The 18,488-nt window shown below is 41.6% G+C and overlaps 1 protein-coding gene across 6 annotated transcripts in view; it reads left to right on the top strand.

Moving 5' to 3' along the window:
• The first annotated feature begins 6,316 nt into the window (after positions 1–6,316).
• CTTNBP2 (cortactin binding protein 2) overlaps positions 6,317–18,488 on the top strand; it is a 153,252-nt gene continuing 141,080 nt past the window's right edge. For 2 of the 6 annotated variants that reach the window (XR_011504125.1, XM_070512386.1), the window contains exons 1-2: positions 6,323–6,554; positions 17,866–17,973. Coding sequence is in view for 5 of the 6 variants with exons in the window: in XM_070512386.1 (XP_070368487.1) it covers positions 6,474–6,554; positions 17,866–17,973 (189 nt within the window). In the remaining variant the exon portion in view is untranslated. Of the gene's footprint in view, positions 6,572–6,902; positions 6,997–17,865; positions 17,974–18,488 lie in introns of those variants that run through there. The other 4 variants (XM_014838473.3, XM_070512377.1, XM_070512382.1 and 1 more) reach the window with 4 other exon arrangements.

Here is an 18,488-nt window from a genome sequence, read left to right as displayed (position 1 = left end):
TCATCCTTAATTGCCAATATCGTTTTTCATGTCTGACTATAGATGAGGTAGCAGATCAGTGCCTGGATTCTGTTTGTCAATAGCAACTGGAGAGTCTAAACTGGCTTCCCCCAATCCCTGGGATGAGAAAACAAATAATATGGTCCTGGATACAATCTGACTAGGCAAGGGAAGATTAGGAAGTTTTGTTAGTTATAAACACTCTCTCTAAAAGTAAACACATGTGGTTTTCAGTTCCAGTCATGACAGAGAGGCTAGTAATTGAGCCAACCCTCCAACTGAAAACAACAAGAAAAAGTGAAACAATATATACGAAACAACTGTCAGAAGGCATTGGTAAGCCATGAACGCAAGCAGGACTTGAGGAACTATGATTCTTGACAGAAGGAGTAGGATGGGAGTGGAGGACAGTTGGGGAATAAAGATGAGTTTTCTGGGCTAAGGATATAAAGGTCAGGATTTAGGGGTTGCCAATGTGTCTGGGACTTGAAGGACAAGGAACCAGAGAAGAAGGAACTTAAGAGGAAGAATCCAAAAAGTCTGTACACAGTTTCCTCTCAGATTTCAGGCTGAATTCTAAGCTGGGTATGTGCAACGAGCCTCCAAGAAAGCCAACAGAAAACAGCATCTGGGAGGCTAAGGAGCTGAGAAAAGATTTCATAAACAGGACACAAAACACTAACCATACGAGAAAAAGATTTGTAAATTAAATTGTGTTAAAAGTAAGGGCTTAGGTTCTGATCTACAAGTTCATGAAAATATTTTTCTTAGACGCTTTATTGCTTTACCACTCATGTTTGAATCTATGATTCCATTTCTGTGCATTTCTATAGCTCTAAAAATGATTTTTTTTTTACAGGAAATGGAAGCATACAATGTGGTATTTGTAAGCAAGGTGTCTTTATCCACTCCTCAAGCTCAGGGGGTCTTGAGCACGTTCAGATCAACTCCTCCTTTGCCACCACCTCAGATTTTAAATTCTGAGAATGGAGTTCCCCACCACCATTCCAATGGTATCTATGGCCAAATTAGGTAGGGGTTGAGGGCTGATCCAAGCAGAAAATGTCAAGCAAAGGTGTCTTGTGACCCATATGGTATCATTCCTTTTGGATGGTCAGTGGTCAGGAGGGGGAGGCTGAAAACTGACAAAGTAAGGTCCTTCGCAGATAGTGAATGAAGGAAAAAGTGGTACAATACATCCCAACTGAATTGATTCCTAACGAAGAAGATGTTAATGCTGAAAGTGATAAATCATGAGTATTAAGTGATGATGTAATGATAAAGAGATGTTGACTCTGATAGGAAAGAAGAGTATGTGCCTATTTCTGTTTTTCCATGAGGAAAAAATACTGTATTGCTAACACAAAACTACTTCAGTGGTTAGATATTTCTTTAATTGCCAGAATAATATATTCCAGACTACTCAAACCTTAATGCTGATCTGTCAGAAGTATTTTCACTATTATACAAGTGACTTCGCCTTCCTGAGAACGAGAATAGCAACACCAATGCTTTCTTTTCCCTTCAGTTCTTGAATCAGAAAGGCAAGTAAGTCTTCAAGTCTAGCAATGACTTTGTTTCATAAATATTATGAATTTAATTTTATTTTGTATTTGTTGGTTAATCGAATAACGTCTCTCTATATTTACATTATTTCTTTTCAAATAATGGTATCACATTTCCAGGCAATTTTCAACGAGCCCAACTGATTTGAATCAATCAAAAAATGTCTTGGTGGACAAAACAACTATTGTCATCAAGTGAGATTTTGGGCATTGTGAGGTAGAATTTACGTCTCCAAAATTCCAAAAGTATTTGAAACTCCATTAACTTAGTGTACAGCTAATGATTATGACTGTCTGGGAAATGTGGATGCATTGATTTATTGCACAGTTTTACATGGGAGAGCTATACATTTATGGCTTTTCTTCTGCATTTTATATCGTAAGTAAATCATCACTGAGTCAATCATAAATGCCATCTGCATATTTATGAAAACCGAAGGGCATCAATCTATAGTTTTCTTAGTAATTCTTCAAACACTACATTTCCTCTTGAATTGAACAATACATACCCTATAATGAAAAAAAATCTCAGTTTTGGTTTTATAGCTAGCTCTGCACTCCTAATCAGAGCAGAGAAGGGTCTGATCTCACAATCTATTTATATAGTTTCTAAACTTTCTAAGAAAAATAAAGCTTCCTATAATTAATACCTAATAGTATAAACACCCCTGCATTACTGGTTGCTTAGTAACTACATACTGCAAGCTTGTGGGGTTGCTAAAGAGGCTGAATAAATGGAAATATTCAGATTCCTTCCCAATTCAGGTGAATGAGGGCAGAAGTGGGCCAGATTTCTTTGTCAAAATTGTTTTTCCATAATGGTTTTGCACTAAAACATCCTTCTGCACTAAAACTTACTCTTGTAAATGACTTCTGCAGATAAGAGTACAAACCAACAAGTAATGGTTTAGGATTTTAAAAACATTCAATAGAACTGAACCAATACTGCTTCATTGTTCTGTATTAACCCCAGTTTCTGTTCTTAGAGTGACTAGACTGGGAAATAATGTTCTTACTGTACCTTTAACTCTTCAATAAAATCTTCTCTTTGGACATCACGTTAGCACTGAATAACCAAATGCAGTTCATAACTAGAATTGGTAATAAAATGGGCTGGGAGTGATTATAATGATATATTTATGTTTAGCTTTGGCTCACTTCCTACCTAGAAGATTTAATTTCCTAATTATGTTTTGCTTTAGCTTAGGTAAAATTAGCTTGCATTCCCTTGGCACACACCAACTGCAGTTGCTGGAGGAGGCCTTTCTTGTTGACAAGAGTGGCTAACTAGATTAGGATTAAATTTACTGAGTGAAATCCACAAAGAGCCTAAGCACATGCAGATAATGACAAGTTGACGATGAGAGAATGTAGCTGGGTCACACGAAAACTCGTTTCTGGCAATGTCCTGGTTTCAATAGCATGTGATAGATATAGGGCACCCCAAGCTCATCTGTGCTCTTTGTTAGAGTTCGTGATGTCAAGATTTGGGGCTTCCTAGGTTGGTCACCGTGGTGTAGACAGGGATAAGCATGGTCTGGAATATTTAAATTGTATAACTATAGCCTTGTGGATACAGTCAGAAATGATTTGCTCCTCAGTAATTTTGTCATTTGGCAATACCAAGACATGATAACATATGGTTTGCTCTCTGGAGTTAACATAAATGTTGTCATTTGACTGAAATAAAGAATTCTCTTATTCCAAGAGGGAAACTGTTTTAGGATATGTGTACGTTCTTTTATCTTCTCTTATGGGAGGAAGCGTCTCGGCCCATCATTATGTATAACTCTCTGGGTTTTTGTTTTAGTCTGTTGGAGGATGTGGCTGGTGAGGCCGAGGCCATGGTTTAATCAGAAAACCACTTGGTTCCCCAACTACAGTCTGCATTCCTCGCTGCAGTAACCCATTTCACTGGTCTTCAAAGAGAATCTGGACTAATGCTCTATGGCTCAGCACAAATACCTCTATACCAGGGTTCAGAAAATAATTTGTGTCAAATTCTTCTGTCAGTGGGTCATCCACATCACTATGTTCAAAGAAGAAAAAAAAAGTAACATAGTTTTCTCTGTTTGCAATATAGTCAATCTCTCTCTTTCCATTTTAATGCTGAATGAAATTCACTGATTAAAAATCATGACTCTTTTTTTTTTTCTCTCCAAAGCCCCAGTACATAGTTGTATATCCTAGTTGTAGGTCATTCTAGTTCTTCTATCTAGGATGCTGCCACAGCATGGCCCGATGAGCACGTGCAGGTCTGCGCCCAGGATCTGAACCTGCAAACCCTGGGCCCCAACCACTAGGCCATGGGGCTGTCCCCAAATCATGATTCAGGTTTGTTACAGGGATTTCTTTTCTTCCTGCTTATACTTTCATCTCTCTTCTTTTCCCCTGCCTTTCAGAAATTTTCACTTCAGCCCTGGGACATCTTTTTTAAAATTTATTTAGCTGTTTAACAAAGCGTCAAAAGATTTAACTTCTGGAGCCATCAAGTCACTACCCTTTCAAATCTATTTGGTTTGACTCTAATAGAGCTTGTCTTTGTGCAAAGAAAAGTCTTTCAGAAAGAGTTAATTTGCAATCTCAACAGAGGCTAATTCTCAGGAGAGATTTTAAACCAGCAAGTGTCCTCCTGGTGGAGAAGCAGCCCGGGGCCAGGCCACTGTGAGGGAGTTAACTCCTAGTGTGCTACTTCTGTGCATTAGGGTCGGATATTCCGTCAACCCACAGCAGCGGGCAGTGGCAGCTTTAAGATAGAGACAAAACTCTGTTTATTTTCCTTCCCAGGTCCTGGAGTTGGCAGTTACAAAATGTGCTGTCCTGTGATTTTTTTAACAGTTTATTTTTCATTTGAAAAAAAATAAAAAAGGAGGCGAGAGGGAAGAAATCACTCAGGGATTGATTCTTTTGTGGCATGATTATGCTTTAAATTGTATCTAGACTAATAGAAGCTGTTTCTTCCCAATGATGATCTTTTAAAGTTGAGCTGTATGTATAAAACCAATGGGATCTGCCTCCTGGGGATATTGTCATGTCATATTCCTAGTTCTTAACCCCTGAGTGAAATTTATTATTTTATTCTTTTTTTTCTTTTCCCCAGAAGTGAGCCAGTCAATTTCTTGGGTAGTAAGGCAGCATCAATATCAAGTATCAGTACCAAGAAAATTCATTGCCTTGTGATGTGTGAAAATGCATTTTGAAAAGAACAAGGAATGCTTTTAGTTCGAACTTCAAATTTTTGCTATCAGTTCAGCATCTAAATTTTACTGTCAAATGCTTTTCTTTCATCTTATAAGGAGTCTAGTTATTCTAATAGTGAGCAATTTCAGAGAGAATATTTGATAAAAGAAAGTGGTATAATGAACAGAGATGGAAACCATAAGGTTAAGAGAGGGAGTAGCTATCAGAGTAAAGTCAAAGAAAATAAATAAATGAACACCTTTGTCTACAGGATAACCTGGAGGTGATTTCTCAACCTGTGACCCTTAACCCTGGGGTTCCAGGTGAAGGTCCTTTCTTGATGTAGACCTCTTCTGGAAGGAAACTTTCTACAATTTATTGATCAATTTCTTTCAGGGTCTTTGAAGAAAAGATGTCCTCTGCCCTGGTTTGTGTCATATTTAGATGCAATTTGGAAAGCAAAGCAATTAAATTACCAAAACTTTTCATTAGGAGTCTGCCATTTTTAAAAATGAGCTTGATCTCTAACCCTTGGACTGAACATTCCAGTCATTCATCTTGCAGAATTTCAAGTCCAGGATTTGGTTGTGGTTTGACTTTACTTCGTTGAGACACAGCTTGAACGCCTCCATTTGATTTTGTGTTTTCCACACATTTTTGGGATCTGGTGATTTGGGAAGGCCTGTACCATATGGTCTTGATAAGGTGATAGATTTTCACATCCTGGGTATTGGCAGGAAAGGGAGGGATTCAGTCAGATGTGGGAAGGGAAAATTGAGAGTTTGGGCCTAACTCACTCATATCATGAAATATCTTCTGAGACCTATAACTCCCATAAAATCAATTCTTAGGGAAGGTTTTTTTTGGTGTATGTGTCCCCACCACATGGAGGCAATTCTTTTAAATTCCCTTAAAAGTTGAGAGCTTCCCTTTATAAGCGATGGCACTTAAAATTTCTTGGTTAGCCCTTCAGAAAATAACTCAGACTTGGGGTCAAAGAACAAAAAGCGGGCTCTGCTTCACCTTTCTTGAAAAAGAGATTGCATAGAAAGGGATAGGCCTAGGGGCCAGGGGCAGCGTAATAAAGGGTGCCAGGATGCACTTTGATCTGGGAGTTGCTGGGTTTTGGAGAAGGAGAATAAAATAAAAGCAGGTATATACACCAGGAGGTAAAAATGGCCTGGGGGCAGCCCTCCCCCCCCCCCAAAAGAAACGAATTTAAGAAAAAAGAAAACGGTGCCTTATGTGATTCCTAGAGATGGGACAGAGGGAACAGAAGTGAAGGATTTTCCTTGCTCTTATAGAGAATTCGGATTCTGGGGGCTTTGACATTTAATCCGGTGGGTCTGTGCACCACCGGCTTGGTGGGGGCTGTGCGAGGCGGGCGAGTCCCCTCTCCGGCTCTTTCTTGCTTCGCCTCCCCCAGTGGCTTTGCTTCCCTCGTCTGCGCGCCGGGCCGTACCCCGGCCTGGGCATGTGCCCGTCTCCCGGATCTCGACGAGCCGGCTGACGGCTGCCGCGGGGCGGGGACCGGGCAGCGGGCGGCGCTGCGGCGCGCAGCGGGTTAAGGCGGCGGGGGCGGTGGCGCGGGAGGAGGGAGCGCGGCGGCGGCCGGGCTGCGAGCGCCCGCGTCCCTGGACCGCAGCGGGTTAAGCGCCGCCCGCGCCGAGAGGGCTGAGCCCGGAGCCGCCGCTCCGAGCTCGCATTCGGATCTGCCAGGGCAGGAAGATGGCGACGGACGGCGCGAGCTGCGAGCCCGACTTCTCCCGCGTCCCGGAGGACGCGGCGGGGGCCACGGCGGAGGCGGCGGTAACCGAGGTTCCGGGGTGGGCGCGGGGTCCCGGGATGGGCGCCCCAGGGCGCTCCGCAAGCCCGCGCTCCTCAGGGTGCCCCTTCCTCGGGGTGCCCCTTCCACGGGGAGCCCTTAGGGCCGGAGGCCGGGTTGAGTGGGGCCAGGCAGTCGTCGGGCTAAGGGTCCCTCTTGTCCTTTCCCAGCCCCGCGGGAAGCAGCCCCCGTCCGCCCGGTTCTCGGGGCTCCCCGCGTGCGTCCCGTGCGACCCCTACGCGCACTCTCTCCGCGGAGGTCGGGTTTGGCCCCCAGCGAGGGCTGGGGTGTGTTTCCTGGCGAACTTGACCCCCCATTGTTCTCCTCTCGCGGCACGCGTGGTTGTGGGCGCGTGTCTCGTGGGTGCCTGGCACCTCTCAGCGGACCCGGGAAAGCAGCGAGGGGAGGCGGATCATCGCCGAGCAGGTGTGGGGATGCCCATTGTGTGTGTTCGTGTGCCTGAGGCCCCTGGGGAGAGGCCCCGTGCCCGGCTGTGGGCGCTGCTGCCGCTGAGCGCTGGCGCCTTGGGTCCTAGCTGCCTGCTGCCCCATCACTTGGTGGTGTTGGCTTTTTGGGAGAGGTGGGGTGGGGTGAGGTGGGGTTGGGGGGGGAGGGTGTTCTTGTTCTTCCCGAAACGATACCCGGGCGAGGTGGAGGTTCAGCACCTGGTAGCAACACATTGTTCTTTTTTGCTGGGGTCTAGAAGCCGAATGAGCTTCCACCCATCGCTGGTTCCCATTTTCACCCCCAGACTATCCCCGTGCACAGAGACTCAATGGTGGTTTCCAGCTTCTACCTTGGGGGAGGGCTAGATCTACATTTCCTGGGTGCAAACGTTCTCGGGATTTGGGAAGCAGCTTCGCAGGAGCTGCAAGGATCTGCAAAGAAAAGCAGCTCTGGGAGCGCCTCCCATCCCTGGCGCGATCCCGCTGCTCCCACCGGAGATTCCGGGTGGGATGGAGCGCGCCACCAGGGACGCCCCTCAGTTCTTCCCAGGACCTGAGCAGAGTTGGTGCCGCATGAGTAGCAGAGGGCAGGACCAGGTGTAAATAGCCAGGGCTGTACTAACTTCCTCTCTGTGTAGAGGTAGGGCTTTCTGAAGAGGTAGAGAAGGGATGGGGAGGAAGCTACTTGGGCTTAAGAGGAGCTGAGCTTGGAAAGGAAAAGAAAAACAGGGAGAGAAGGAAAAAACGGAGGTGGAAGGCTGCTGATTTCCACTTGTGAAACTGGCGAGTTTTGATTTGAAACTTTGAGGAAAATTGATTTTTTTCTCTCTTTACATGGAAAATATGAACTTTCTTAAGATTTCAGACGAAACCTGCCTGCTTGTGATGCAGTGAATCGTTCCCCTCTGTGAGGTACAGTAAGGAAGCTAGCTATTAAGACAACAAGCCTCTCAGGGAAGTTGAAAAGGCTGGGTACCTTCATCCCCAAGAGATGGGGAGCGGAGTGAGAGGAAAAAGAAAGAGGAGTGTGTGTTTCTCCTTTCCCAGGAAGGTTGTATTTGTTTGTTTAATCGACTTAAAATGGGCTTCTTTGTCTAACCCTCAGTATTTTAATCACCTGACAATTAAACCAAACGCAAACATCTGATTTATGATCTGTAGCTGATCTGTAGCTGATCTGTAGTTTTATTTGGTTAGATTGTAAACAGAAACTTGGGTGCCAGGCAGATTTTTGTGTTAACAAGGCCAGTGTTCCCTTTCTGCTGCTTAAAATTTTCAGGAGTCTGATTTTCTCTGCTGATAGATAGGGATTTGATCATTTCCCCCTGGTTAAGGGTAATAGCCAGGGAAAATCTGTGACTGAAATCCCTTTGATGTTTCCATAGAATCCTTTAGGGTTCTGAGGAGGTGCGATAAGGACTTGTGATCTGATAGTTTTTTGAAATAATTCTCGACTTTTTGGTAAAATTTTGATGATGGCTTCTTATGCAGTAAACTGGGTATTTTACTTTTCACTTAATAAGGTACTCCCATATCAGCTACTTGACCCGTTGACTGATTTTTAAGGTAAAGAAATCTAGGTTGAGGAATGATATTTGTCATTATAACTGCTCCTTATCTAATGATTAAAAATCAAAGACATTTTGATGCATTTTGAGTTCATGGCAACTGAGGACTTAAAATCTTTTTCGTTTTTAGTGAATAATTTTTTGCATTTTAGAGGTTTCATTTCAAGTTGGTTTACATATTATGCATTTTTATACGTACATTTGGCAGTTATGAGCCAATGGAGACTCCCAAGCAGTAGGCTATTTTTGAAAGTGAGTGTTTTCACTAAGTTTTGACTATTTAGATTGTTGCTTAGAGACAAGTTTAATTTATAGTTTTCAGCTTAATATGATTTTCAGTGGAGTGTTTTAAATTTAGTTTGTGATCCTTGTTCTTCGCTGTTTAAATCCTGAAAACTTCCCAAGTGTGGAGCTGGGTAACAGCTACATTATTCAGTGGGATCATATTAATAGTCTTTGTTGTGAACCGTGCTATTTTCAGTGCCTTAGCAAAATGTGACTTTTATAGGCTGTATTGCTATTTCTACTCTGAAAATAACTTCTAACGGGTAAGGCAGTATGGAAAACAAATCTTCCTACTTTTTATTGTCACCAAAGAATTTCAGAGTGAAAGGAAAATGGAGATCTTTTTAGAGCTGTGTTTGGGAAGCGGACCAACATTCCTGTCATTCTGGGCTTTTCTGGAGCAACTAATATGCCAAAAGTAGATATAAATTTTTTTGTCACGGTGATAGTGGCAGAAAAAAAAAAAGTTGGACAATTTTGTTAAAAATGCACAGCAGTAATATTAAGCAAATTAACAGCTAGCACCTTCAAATTTTTGTTTCCAGGTGACAAAATTGAGTGTAAATGCAATGAAAAGAAACTTCTTAGGCAATTTTGTTAAGCTTTCTTAAAAAACAAAAACAAACCCTAAGTTATAGTTATATGGCAGCTATAGAATATTGAAAGTTTCACAGCATAATTTTTGGGTAGGAGATAATCTAGATTTCATACACATTATGGAAACGCTTACTGAAATGGAGACATGATGAGTATCATCTTTGCTGCCCTAAAGTAACACATTCCAGTGGTGGAAACTGACTGACACCTAAGAATCTAATCAGAGATCATGGTGTTATTAGAGGCACAAATAATTTGCCTTAGGAGTCTGGGGAGGAAGAGTTGTGGAGAGGATTCCTAGTGGAAAGATCTGGACACGTAACACAGAAAGATGGATTTGAGTTGGGCCTTGAGATTTAAGGAGGACTTGGACAGGGAAACTGCAGGAAGCTGAGTGCAAGTGTGGCTGGTTCCTAGGATGCCTTGAGAGGTGGCCTGGGACACCTGTGAGAGGCTTTCAGAAATGAGCCTAGAGCCTTCAATTTCAGTCTCAACTACTTGCTTTAGAAAAATAGCTTAGAAGTTGAGGAAGTAGACTAAAATATTCCCCAAAGATTAGAATATAACTGCTTTCAACCTGATGCTTTTCACTCTTTACTTTTTTCCTTCTTAAATAATAGGTTGTCTATTTCTGTTTGCACTTGTGTTTTGGACTTCGTTATTGTAGCTACCATTGTTACTATGTTTCTCACAGGAACGGTTTTGTTTAGAGACAAGCGTTTGTCCTCTCTTGTGATTGAATCCATGCCCAGGCTAGATTGCCAGTTGGTTCTATCCTCTTGTGTTTCATGTAATTTTATGAGGTGAGAAAATGTTTCACAGACTTCGTACTTAGTCAGCCATTTGCAAATATCTGCTGTGGATCGTATGGACAGCAAGGCTGTGGCTGAGAGAGAGCAGCCTCCCCTCCAAGAGGAGCTGTTTCGGTTTTATTTGTAAAAGAAAGCAAAGGTTGCTGAACACAGTTCCAGGCACATAGTAAGTGTTCCAGCAATATTTGTTGAATGAAGAAGATGAACACTCACCAAGCAGCTGTGTCGTAAGACTTAGTGTTGATTGGCTAACTGGAAATTTTACTTTGTGTGTTACCAGCTTGTAGTGAAACTGTTGGCCTGTGATTTGTAGTAATTACCATTGTAAATATTATAGATCTTTTCTTGTTTCAGAAAGATGACCCTAATTCTTATCCTTTTTGATTTTCATTTTTATATTATGCCTTTCCAAGCTGCTTTTCTCAATGACGTTTCAGATACTTCACCGATTTTTAAAAAAAATTTAATTTCCAACATGACTAGTTTTCTGTTTAGATTTTCTCTCTTGAAAACAATGATTGAAGCTGGGGATGTGGTGGCGGTGGGATGGAACCTGCACCCTCCCAGCCTGAATTCTTCCAGTAATAGAGCCAAGGCCAGATCACTCACTGGAGTGTGGAGGAGGGAATGATGGAGAGGGGGTCAAGAGAGAAATGCAGGGAAGTTTGAAAACAGGAAAAAGGAATAAAAGGAGGGATTGGGCAGGAAGAAGAGGTTGGGCAAGGCTTTGAAATAGTCTGCAAATGCCCAGAAACGTGGGGCTAGAATTCAATTCTGTGCCTAGGAAGGATGGAGCCAGTTTCTCTCCTGTCCGCCTAAGCACATCTGAGTATTGCTTTAGAAGGAGACTTTATTTCAATGCACTTGGGTGTATTCTTCTCTATCGGAGCTCCTTTGCAAGACTTCTATAACGTAGGAAAGGAAACTTGTCTTTTGTCTTTGATGATTAGGTAAAGAAATGGAGAATAGTTGCAAGAGAGGTGATGATGACATTGATAGCAAAGGACTTGTAAAGTTTTAATCTGTCACAAATAACTTGTACAAAAATAATGAGACCATATTATTAATGCTGTACACAGTATGATGCCATCCATGCAGAAATCCTGATTTAAAAAAAAAAAATTGTTTTCTTGGAATAAATTGTTAGTCAATGACCAAATAGATTGAGGATCGATTTAAAAGGTTATTATGGTAAGTGCAGTATAGACAAGTTAACATTGCTGTGTGGAATGGATACTTGTTTGCAAATGATTTGGTTTTGAGATTTTTATATTTCGTTGAAAAGGCAACAAGATGATTCCAAAGGCCTGAGCCCTTCCACAGGAGGGCTGTATAACTGTAAGAACATCATTTAGCTGTCCGTATCTCTCAGCCTCTTGATTTGAAAATCAGCGTGCTGACATTTGTCATCTACAGATAATTGAGATGATATTCTTCAATGCATTTTAAGCTTCTTAAAGGACAATTATTGGATCTGGATGCCCGCTTGCGTGTGAAGATGATCCCTCTCCCATGTAGGGCTGATGTAACATTGAAAAGCTGAATTAGGATGGAAGTAGACATTAGTTTTATCTGAGAGGTAGTCCTTTCTTTCCAAAGAGGAAATGGAGACTGAGAGGAGATCTGAAAGGAGGAAAAGGGAGGTGGCTGTGCTTAATTATCAGAGGCTACCACCCCTGACTAAGCTAGTTTTCTGCTTTTTATTCCAGTTTTCTCTACTTAAAATTAGTTGCATCCATTACCAGGTTTCCTTCCTGACAGTCTATTTAATTGTCAGTTTTACCTCCTTCCAATACACTGAGTTGCTTGTCTTGTATGAAAGACCCCAGGCAATGTGGTTGATTTGAGGCACATGACCCCGACTTCTCACTATGTTGCTTTAAAGGCACACACCAAGTTGCCCTAGTTTAGATTATTCTAAATAGCTTTTGAAATAATGAATGAAAATGATTGGATGATCAGTTACTTAGTTGCCCCTAGAGTGGGCCATAATGTTGTATCTTAGTAAGACTGGCATATCATTTACGCATCACTCACATGCTTTGTGTTTTTATTCTGAGTGAGATAGGCATTTTATACTAAAAGTGTGTGTGTGGGGGGGCATACCTGATGGGTAAAATTATGTAAAGATATAATACTCTTGCTGTCCTGACGCATCTAGTAGAGATGAGAAACTAGTATAGGTAAGTTTAATATCATGAGGAAATACACAAGGCAGGACACAATTCATTGCCAAATAAAGTAGTAAAACAGACTCTAAGACTGAGTTGAAAGAACAGCAGATTTCTGGAGTCTGGAAAAACATATGAAAGTGGGACTTGAGCTTTGTCCTGAAGATGAGTTAGAGGAGAAAGGAGGTTTAGGAAGAAGAAAAGCAGAGGTATTCAAACCCTCTCAGGAACACCTTCTGTGTAGAGAGAAATCAGGAGGAATAATCTCAAAGCAAGACATAACTTTAGAGATTTGAAATAGTTTCAGAGCATGAAAAGATTAACTTTTCTTTATGAAAATCCTTATAACTGGCTAAATTCACATTTTCTTAATATTGTAAATGTTTTATGTACCTAGAAATTTGGATGTGTTTTTTTCATGTTAATGATAGTCTTCAAATTTTGATTTTCTATTTGAAATCTCAAGATGAGTTTCATTGCTTTTCCTTTCTTTACAGCCTTTGTTATTCATCCCAAAAGCTAAATTTTGCTTACACAGAAAGTTCTAAATGCATTATTAATTGTTAGCATGCACTATTAAACTGGGAGGAAAATACATTTCTGTAACTTCTGAGCAAAGAGGCAAAATCAATTTTCCTCAAGTATTTCTCAAAGGCTTCAGGGAATGACCTGAATTTCCTCAGTCTAGTAATCCAGTTACCCTGATGGTTTGTGAAATCAGGGCATTTGGGGGCTGGAAGAGATTTTAGGTGACTTAGTGCAGCGTTCTCATTTAACCACTGAGAAACCTGAGACCCAAAGAGAAGAAATAATGTCCTTCCAGTCCATCTGCTTTCTCAGGTACCCTGCTCGCTCTCATGTGGTAAATTCGTTGATCACATGTAGGTACAACCTACTAGATTTGAAACTGGAAGAGATGCTCTTGGTGTCTGTGGAAAGAAGCAGAGAATGTGTCTGCTTTTTTGTTTAGTCACTAGATTTTAACCATAGCTGATATGTTTCGGCAAAGCTCTGAGAGGCACTTCTGCCACTGTGGCTCATAATACCTCCTAAACGCTTTTTGGCAATAATTAATGTGCTGACTCCATTAATTCTTAAAGGATATAAGTAAGGGTCTTCTGGCCCTATTTGGCTGTGACTGTTGAATTGTGTACATAAACCCAGTGTGTTAGATTATTTTTGGTGAGGGCGGGTGGTAGTGGAGGAAACTTGGTATTGGCCTGTGTTCAGTTCTGGCCCTTTAGGATGACGGTTCAGCCAGGTGCTCTGTTGTCGTCTTCCTCCTTTTCTGTCTGTCTGTTTCTCTCTCTGCCTGTATGACAAAACCTGGAAGAATGCCTCCGCCCTCACCCCCCCCATGACCACCCCCGGTAATTCAGAGTTGTTGAAAACTGCTGTGTGGAACAGTAAGAGTTTGGGATTGTGTCCTCTTTCATATAGATACATTTGTTTATGTCCCAAAGAAGGCTTGCTCTCTGTTTAATGACCAGACTCTGGATTAGTTTAAGCTGCCTGTGCCAGATTTTTAAAATTAGGTGTTAAGAAGCGCTTTTCCTAGAGTACTTTTCCTGGCAAACATCAAACGTGACAGGCAGAGTTGGGGCCTGTGGAGTTGAAATCTAGCAGGTATTTTTTTTTCTTTTTTGAGTGCCTTGCCCTCCCTAAAAAATGAGATCTGGATTTTTCTTTGTTAATTAGGAAAAGCAAGTGCAGTAATAATAAAGCTTAGTCTGTGAACTTGTCTGCTGTGATTTTTTTTCCGGGGGGGGGGGGCGGATGGATGGGAAATGTCATGTTTTCATGGGTGACCTGATGGAGATCCTTATTTTTTATGTGAGTGGTGGCATTTGGATCTATCCTGTCTTGTATCTTCTTTTGAAAATTAGGTTATCAAGTTAGTCTTTTAAAATATAAAGTTTATCGAAAAATAAGGAGGATAGGAAGACACTTTTGGAAGTGACGGATTTGTGTATGGCACAGATTGTGGTGATGGTTTCGTGGTTGTATGCTTACCTCCAAACTCATGAAGTTGTTTACATTAAATATGTACAGCATTTTGTATTTCAATCATACCTCAGTAAAGTGGTTTAAAAAGTCAGATTTGGAATGATTATTTTGCTCTTAAACCGAGAAACCTTGATCATTACGTTTTCTATATCTTAAATACTTTTGTACCATATGTACATCAGGTCAGATAAATGCCACTTTATATGAAACAATAATATAGGTTTTTATTGTGACTTTTGCTTCTGGATTTCTTTGTATTTCTAAAAATGCCCAAGTGCTTTGAAATTATTTGTAAAATACTTGGAGTCTTACAACCTCTAACATGTTTTCATAAACTTTGTTTTACCCTGTTTGCCAGAATCGGGGATGGAAACATCAAGCATTGGAGAATGACAATCTGGAAATATTCTTCTGATATTTTTATTGTTGAAGGCCAGGAAGAAGTAGCGTATTTAGTGAGGAAGCAGGGGTGAGAGGGTTGGGGAAGAGAGTGGCAGGCAGACAGATGCGCTGTATATTTAAAATGATACTTCACTTCATACGCAGTGATAGAAGGCAGATTGTTTTTTAACATTCTGTGTGATGGTTTAGCAAGAACCCTTGTAACAGTGTTTTTTTTTATTTTAGTAAATTTCCCTGTGTATTGATGGTGATGTGCTGAAAAGCAGAAGTGTTGGTTGCAGGTCACATGTTGTGATGTTGCTGATGGAATCAGGGTAGGGTCTCCTGACTCTAATATGAATCAAAATCTTGGCAATGTCTTTTATAATTTGTTTGTTTTTTAAGTGGAGTGCTTTGCTTATGAAGCTACAGAGAAACAGGACAATATATACAATTAATTAGAATCTTTAGAACAATCAGCAGCAGCATTAATAAAACATTACCCTCTAAAGCACGTATGAATTGTGGTTTACTGTCCCATTTCAGTGGGAAAAACCAGGAGAAAAGAGCCTGTCTTTCATCACTGTCAATAAACTGAGATTTTTAGACTTGGGCTGGTAGATTTTCAAAGAAATGGGCTCATCGCCTATATCTCACACCTCCATACTTAAAATATCTGGGTGTTCTCAGCTTTAATAGCAACAGTCACCCGCCTTTATTTAGCAGTTACTTCATTGCTATGTCCTTGTTTAATCCTCCCAAGAACCTTGCTGGGTAGATGTAGGATTTCTATTCTATAGATGAGAAAACAGAGACTCGGATAGGTTACAGAAATGCTTCTCCAAGCGTGGTACTTGGACCAGCAGCTGCAGGAGCTTGTTAAAAAGGCAGATTCATAGCCCCACCTCAGACCTTCTGAAATCAGAAGCTTCAGGGGTGGAGCCAACAGTCTGTGTTAACAAGGTCTCCAGGTGATTCTAACGCATGTCTGAAGTTGAGACAACTGGGCTCTAAGACTTATGTGACACCACTGTAGTGGGAGCAGAATTTGAGTTCTAGTATGTTAGATTTTATTATTCACAGGAATATCTCTAAGTGAGGGCCTACCCATCATTTAGGCTTGCTATAGGGTTTTATTTTCTCTTTTTCTATCCTTAGCCCCTGCCTTTCCAAATCACTGCTGTAATGTACATGCAAAAAGAAACAATTCTAAGAGGAAGATCTTTTTAAAATCTTTCTTTGGAGAACCAGATGCTCTGGTCTCTTCTTCCTTTAACCTATTATTATCTCCTTCCAGAAGGTTCCTTTGAAACTGAGAATTGACCAGTTCTGGTCATGCCTGTTTGAGAGCTCCTGGGATCATTTATGGGCTTTGCTATGTTTATTGTGTGTCATCACAAGGATAGTAAGAGTCAGACACACAGGTGCTAAACTAGTTCTATTAGCTGATTGATAGAGGGGCACTATTTTCGTTTCTAGAATGTTGGCACTGTGCTGGTAAAGTGTGCACACAAGTCACAGCACTTGGTTGTAGTTTTTCTATTTCCTGGTTGCATGATTTGGGTACATTATCTGACTTTGAGTTGTGGTTTTCTAAACTGAAAAATAAGATGATGTTATCTTATAGATTACATTTAGTTCTTTGAGATACTTTGGAAACCATTGGGTGCTATGCAAATGTGAAGTAACGGCTTCTGATGTTGGGTGTTCTGAGACATTTGGGGCTGACTATGTATTCTCCTGCCTCTGATGGTGCCTGGGTTTGTCGAATGAGTCTCTCCACAGAAGGGAGTGGCAGAGTGTGTTTTGGGGAGGGAGCTCAGGCTGTGGACTCATTCAGGCTTGGCTGTGCACATGCTAACTGATCCTTGCTCAGTTTCATCAGTGAGATAGGTGTCAGAAGACCTGCTGGTAACAGCTGTTGTGAGGAAGGAAGGCAGAGTCAGAGACAAAAGGCTTCTGGGAGTCAGTGGTATATCAGTGGGGTTTAAAGCCATGATTGGATGCAATCACCAGGGAGGAGAATGTCGTGGGGCTGGAAGAGTGATGGGTGAGGATTAGGACCCCCAGTGCCATGGTGCTGATAGCTCATGGTGTAGCTGGGTTTCTGAAAGGCTCACTTATTCCAGCCTTAGCTCCCTTCCAAGCCTGCCTTCTGGAACAGCAAGAATCTACAGAGGCATCACGTTAGAAAGTGTTTGATAACCATGAAGCAGGCCTTCCAGAGTCACCTGATCATAGGCCCAGATGACTAAATGTGGGTGGTGGCCAGACCTCTTAAAAGTACATATGCCTGCTCCCTGTGTAGTGGGGGGAGGAGAGGATAGCAGAGTGAAGAGCAGGCTCCTTCTAAAGTGGCTGCTGCTACTTGGCTTGGTGGATGATTGCCCTGTGGGAATATGAATCTGGGGTTGCTCGTTTGAATTTTGAAGAGAAGCCAGAGATCTGGATTTTTTGGGACATCTTCAGATTGTTTTAATGATGGCTGAATAAAAAACAAAACACTTTGTGGCCCAAGTAACACACATCTGTGGGCCAGATTTGGCTGTAGGCTGCCAGCTGGTGGCCTCTGCTGTGGAGTGTTGTATAAACATGACCTGTTATTATTGGATGTCCTGGAATTTATAACAACCTCCCAGGAGCCTTTATGTTGGGGCCTTTCTAGGAATATATTTGTGCTTTCTTTGCTACCCTCACAACTCCTCACAACGTACACTGGGCCTGTTTTGATGCAAATTCCAGGGAATTTAAATTTGTGTCATAAAACTTGGAGAGATTCTGAATCCAGCTTTGCAGGCAGGCTGGGAAAGTAGATCTCCTCAGAGGAGAGAGTTGGGAGATTGACGTTATGATTTTTACCTCTCCTCCTAGAAGGTCAGGGCCTAGATTGTCTGCTGCCAAACAGGGCCCCAGTGCTTCTTGGATTTGCTGAGCCCATGGGACAAAAATGATCCACTACATACTTTGAGAACGTATATTTTGTTCCTAGGAATAGTTTTTCATTGTTTTTTTAAAATCTGTGTTACAGAAGAAAGAGTTTGATGTGGACACCCTCAGTAAATCAGAGCTTCTGATGCTCCTCAGCGTGATGGAAGGGGAGCTGGAGGCCAGAGACCTTGTCATCGAGGCCCTGCGGGTAAGAACTTTCTAGGGCCGAGTCCCTTTGCTGTGTCATTTTCTTTTTTGAGAGGGCCAACGGCAAAGCTGCTTTTTCTTAATTTTTGAATCATATGGATATAAAATGTTAAATCAGGTCAAAGGGTGCCCCTCACCCAAACACGGACCCATAACCTTTATAATCCCAACAAAAACTGAAGTTGGATGGTCATTGCAGTGATGGCAGTAGAGACTAAACTGTTTAATATGGGAAACTTGAGAATTAAGCTGTGTTGGTTCTGAAATCCTTTCATGATTCGCATGTTTATTTGGTTAAAGACATAAGTTTTCAGGAAATTGGTAATTTGGTATCCTACCTATCTATGTGAGGTCAGTGAGGAAAAATTAAGAGACTCATTTATAAAAGATATTGCTGATGATCAAGCTTTTCCTATATAAATTGTAAGTGGTTTCTTATTTTCAGAAATTCATAGTAGTTAAAAACTAAATGTTTACATGGATACAGAGAACAGATTGGTGATTACTAGAGGAGTA

The sequence above is a fragment of the Equus asinus genome, chromosome 1 (assembly GCF_041296235.1).
Source record: "Equus asinus isolate D_3611 breed Donkey chromosome 1, EquAss-T2T_v2, whole genome shotgun sequence".
Taxonomy (NCBI): Eukaryota; Metazoa; Chordata; class Mammalia; order Perissodactyla; family Equidae; genus Equus; species Equus asinus.
Note: the sequence above shows the minus strand (reverse complement) of the source record. Positions and strands in the feature narration are given on the sequence as shown.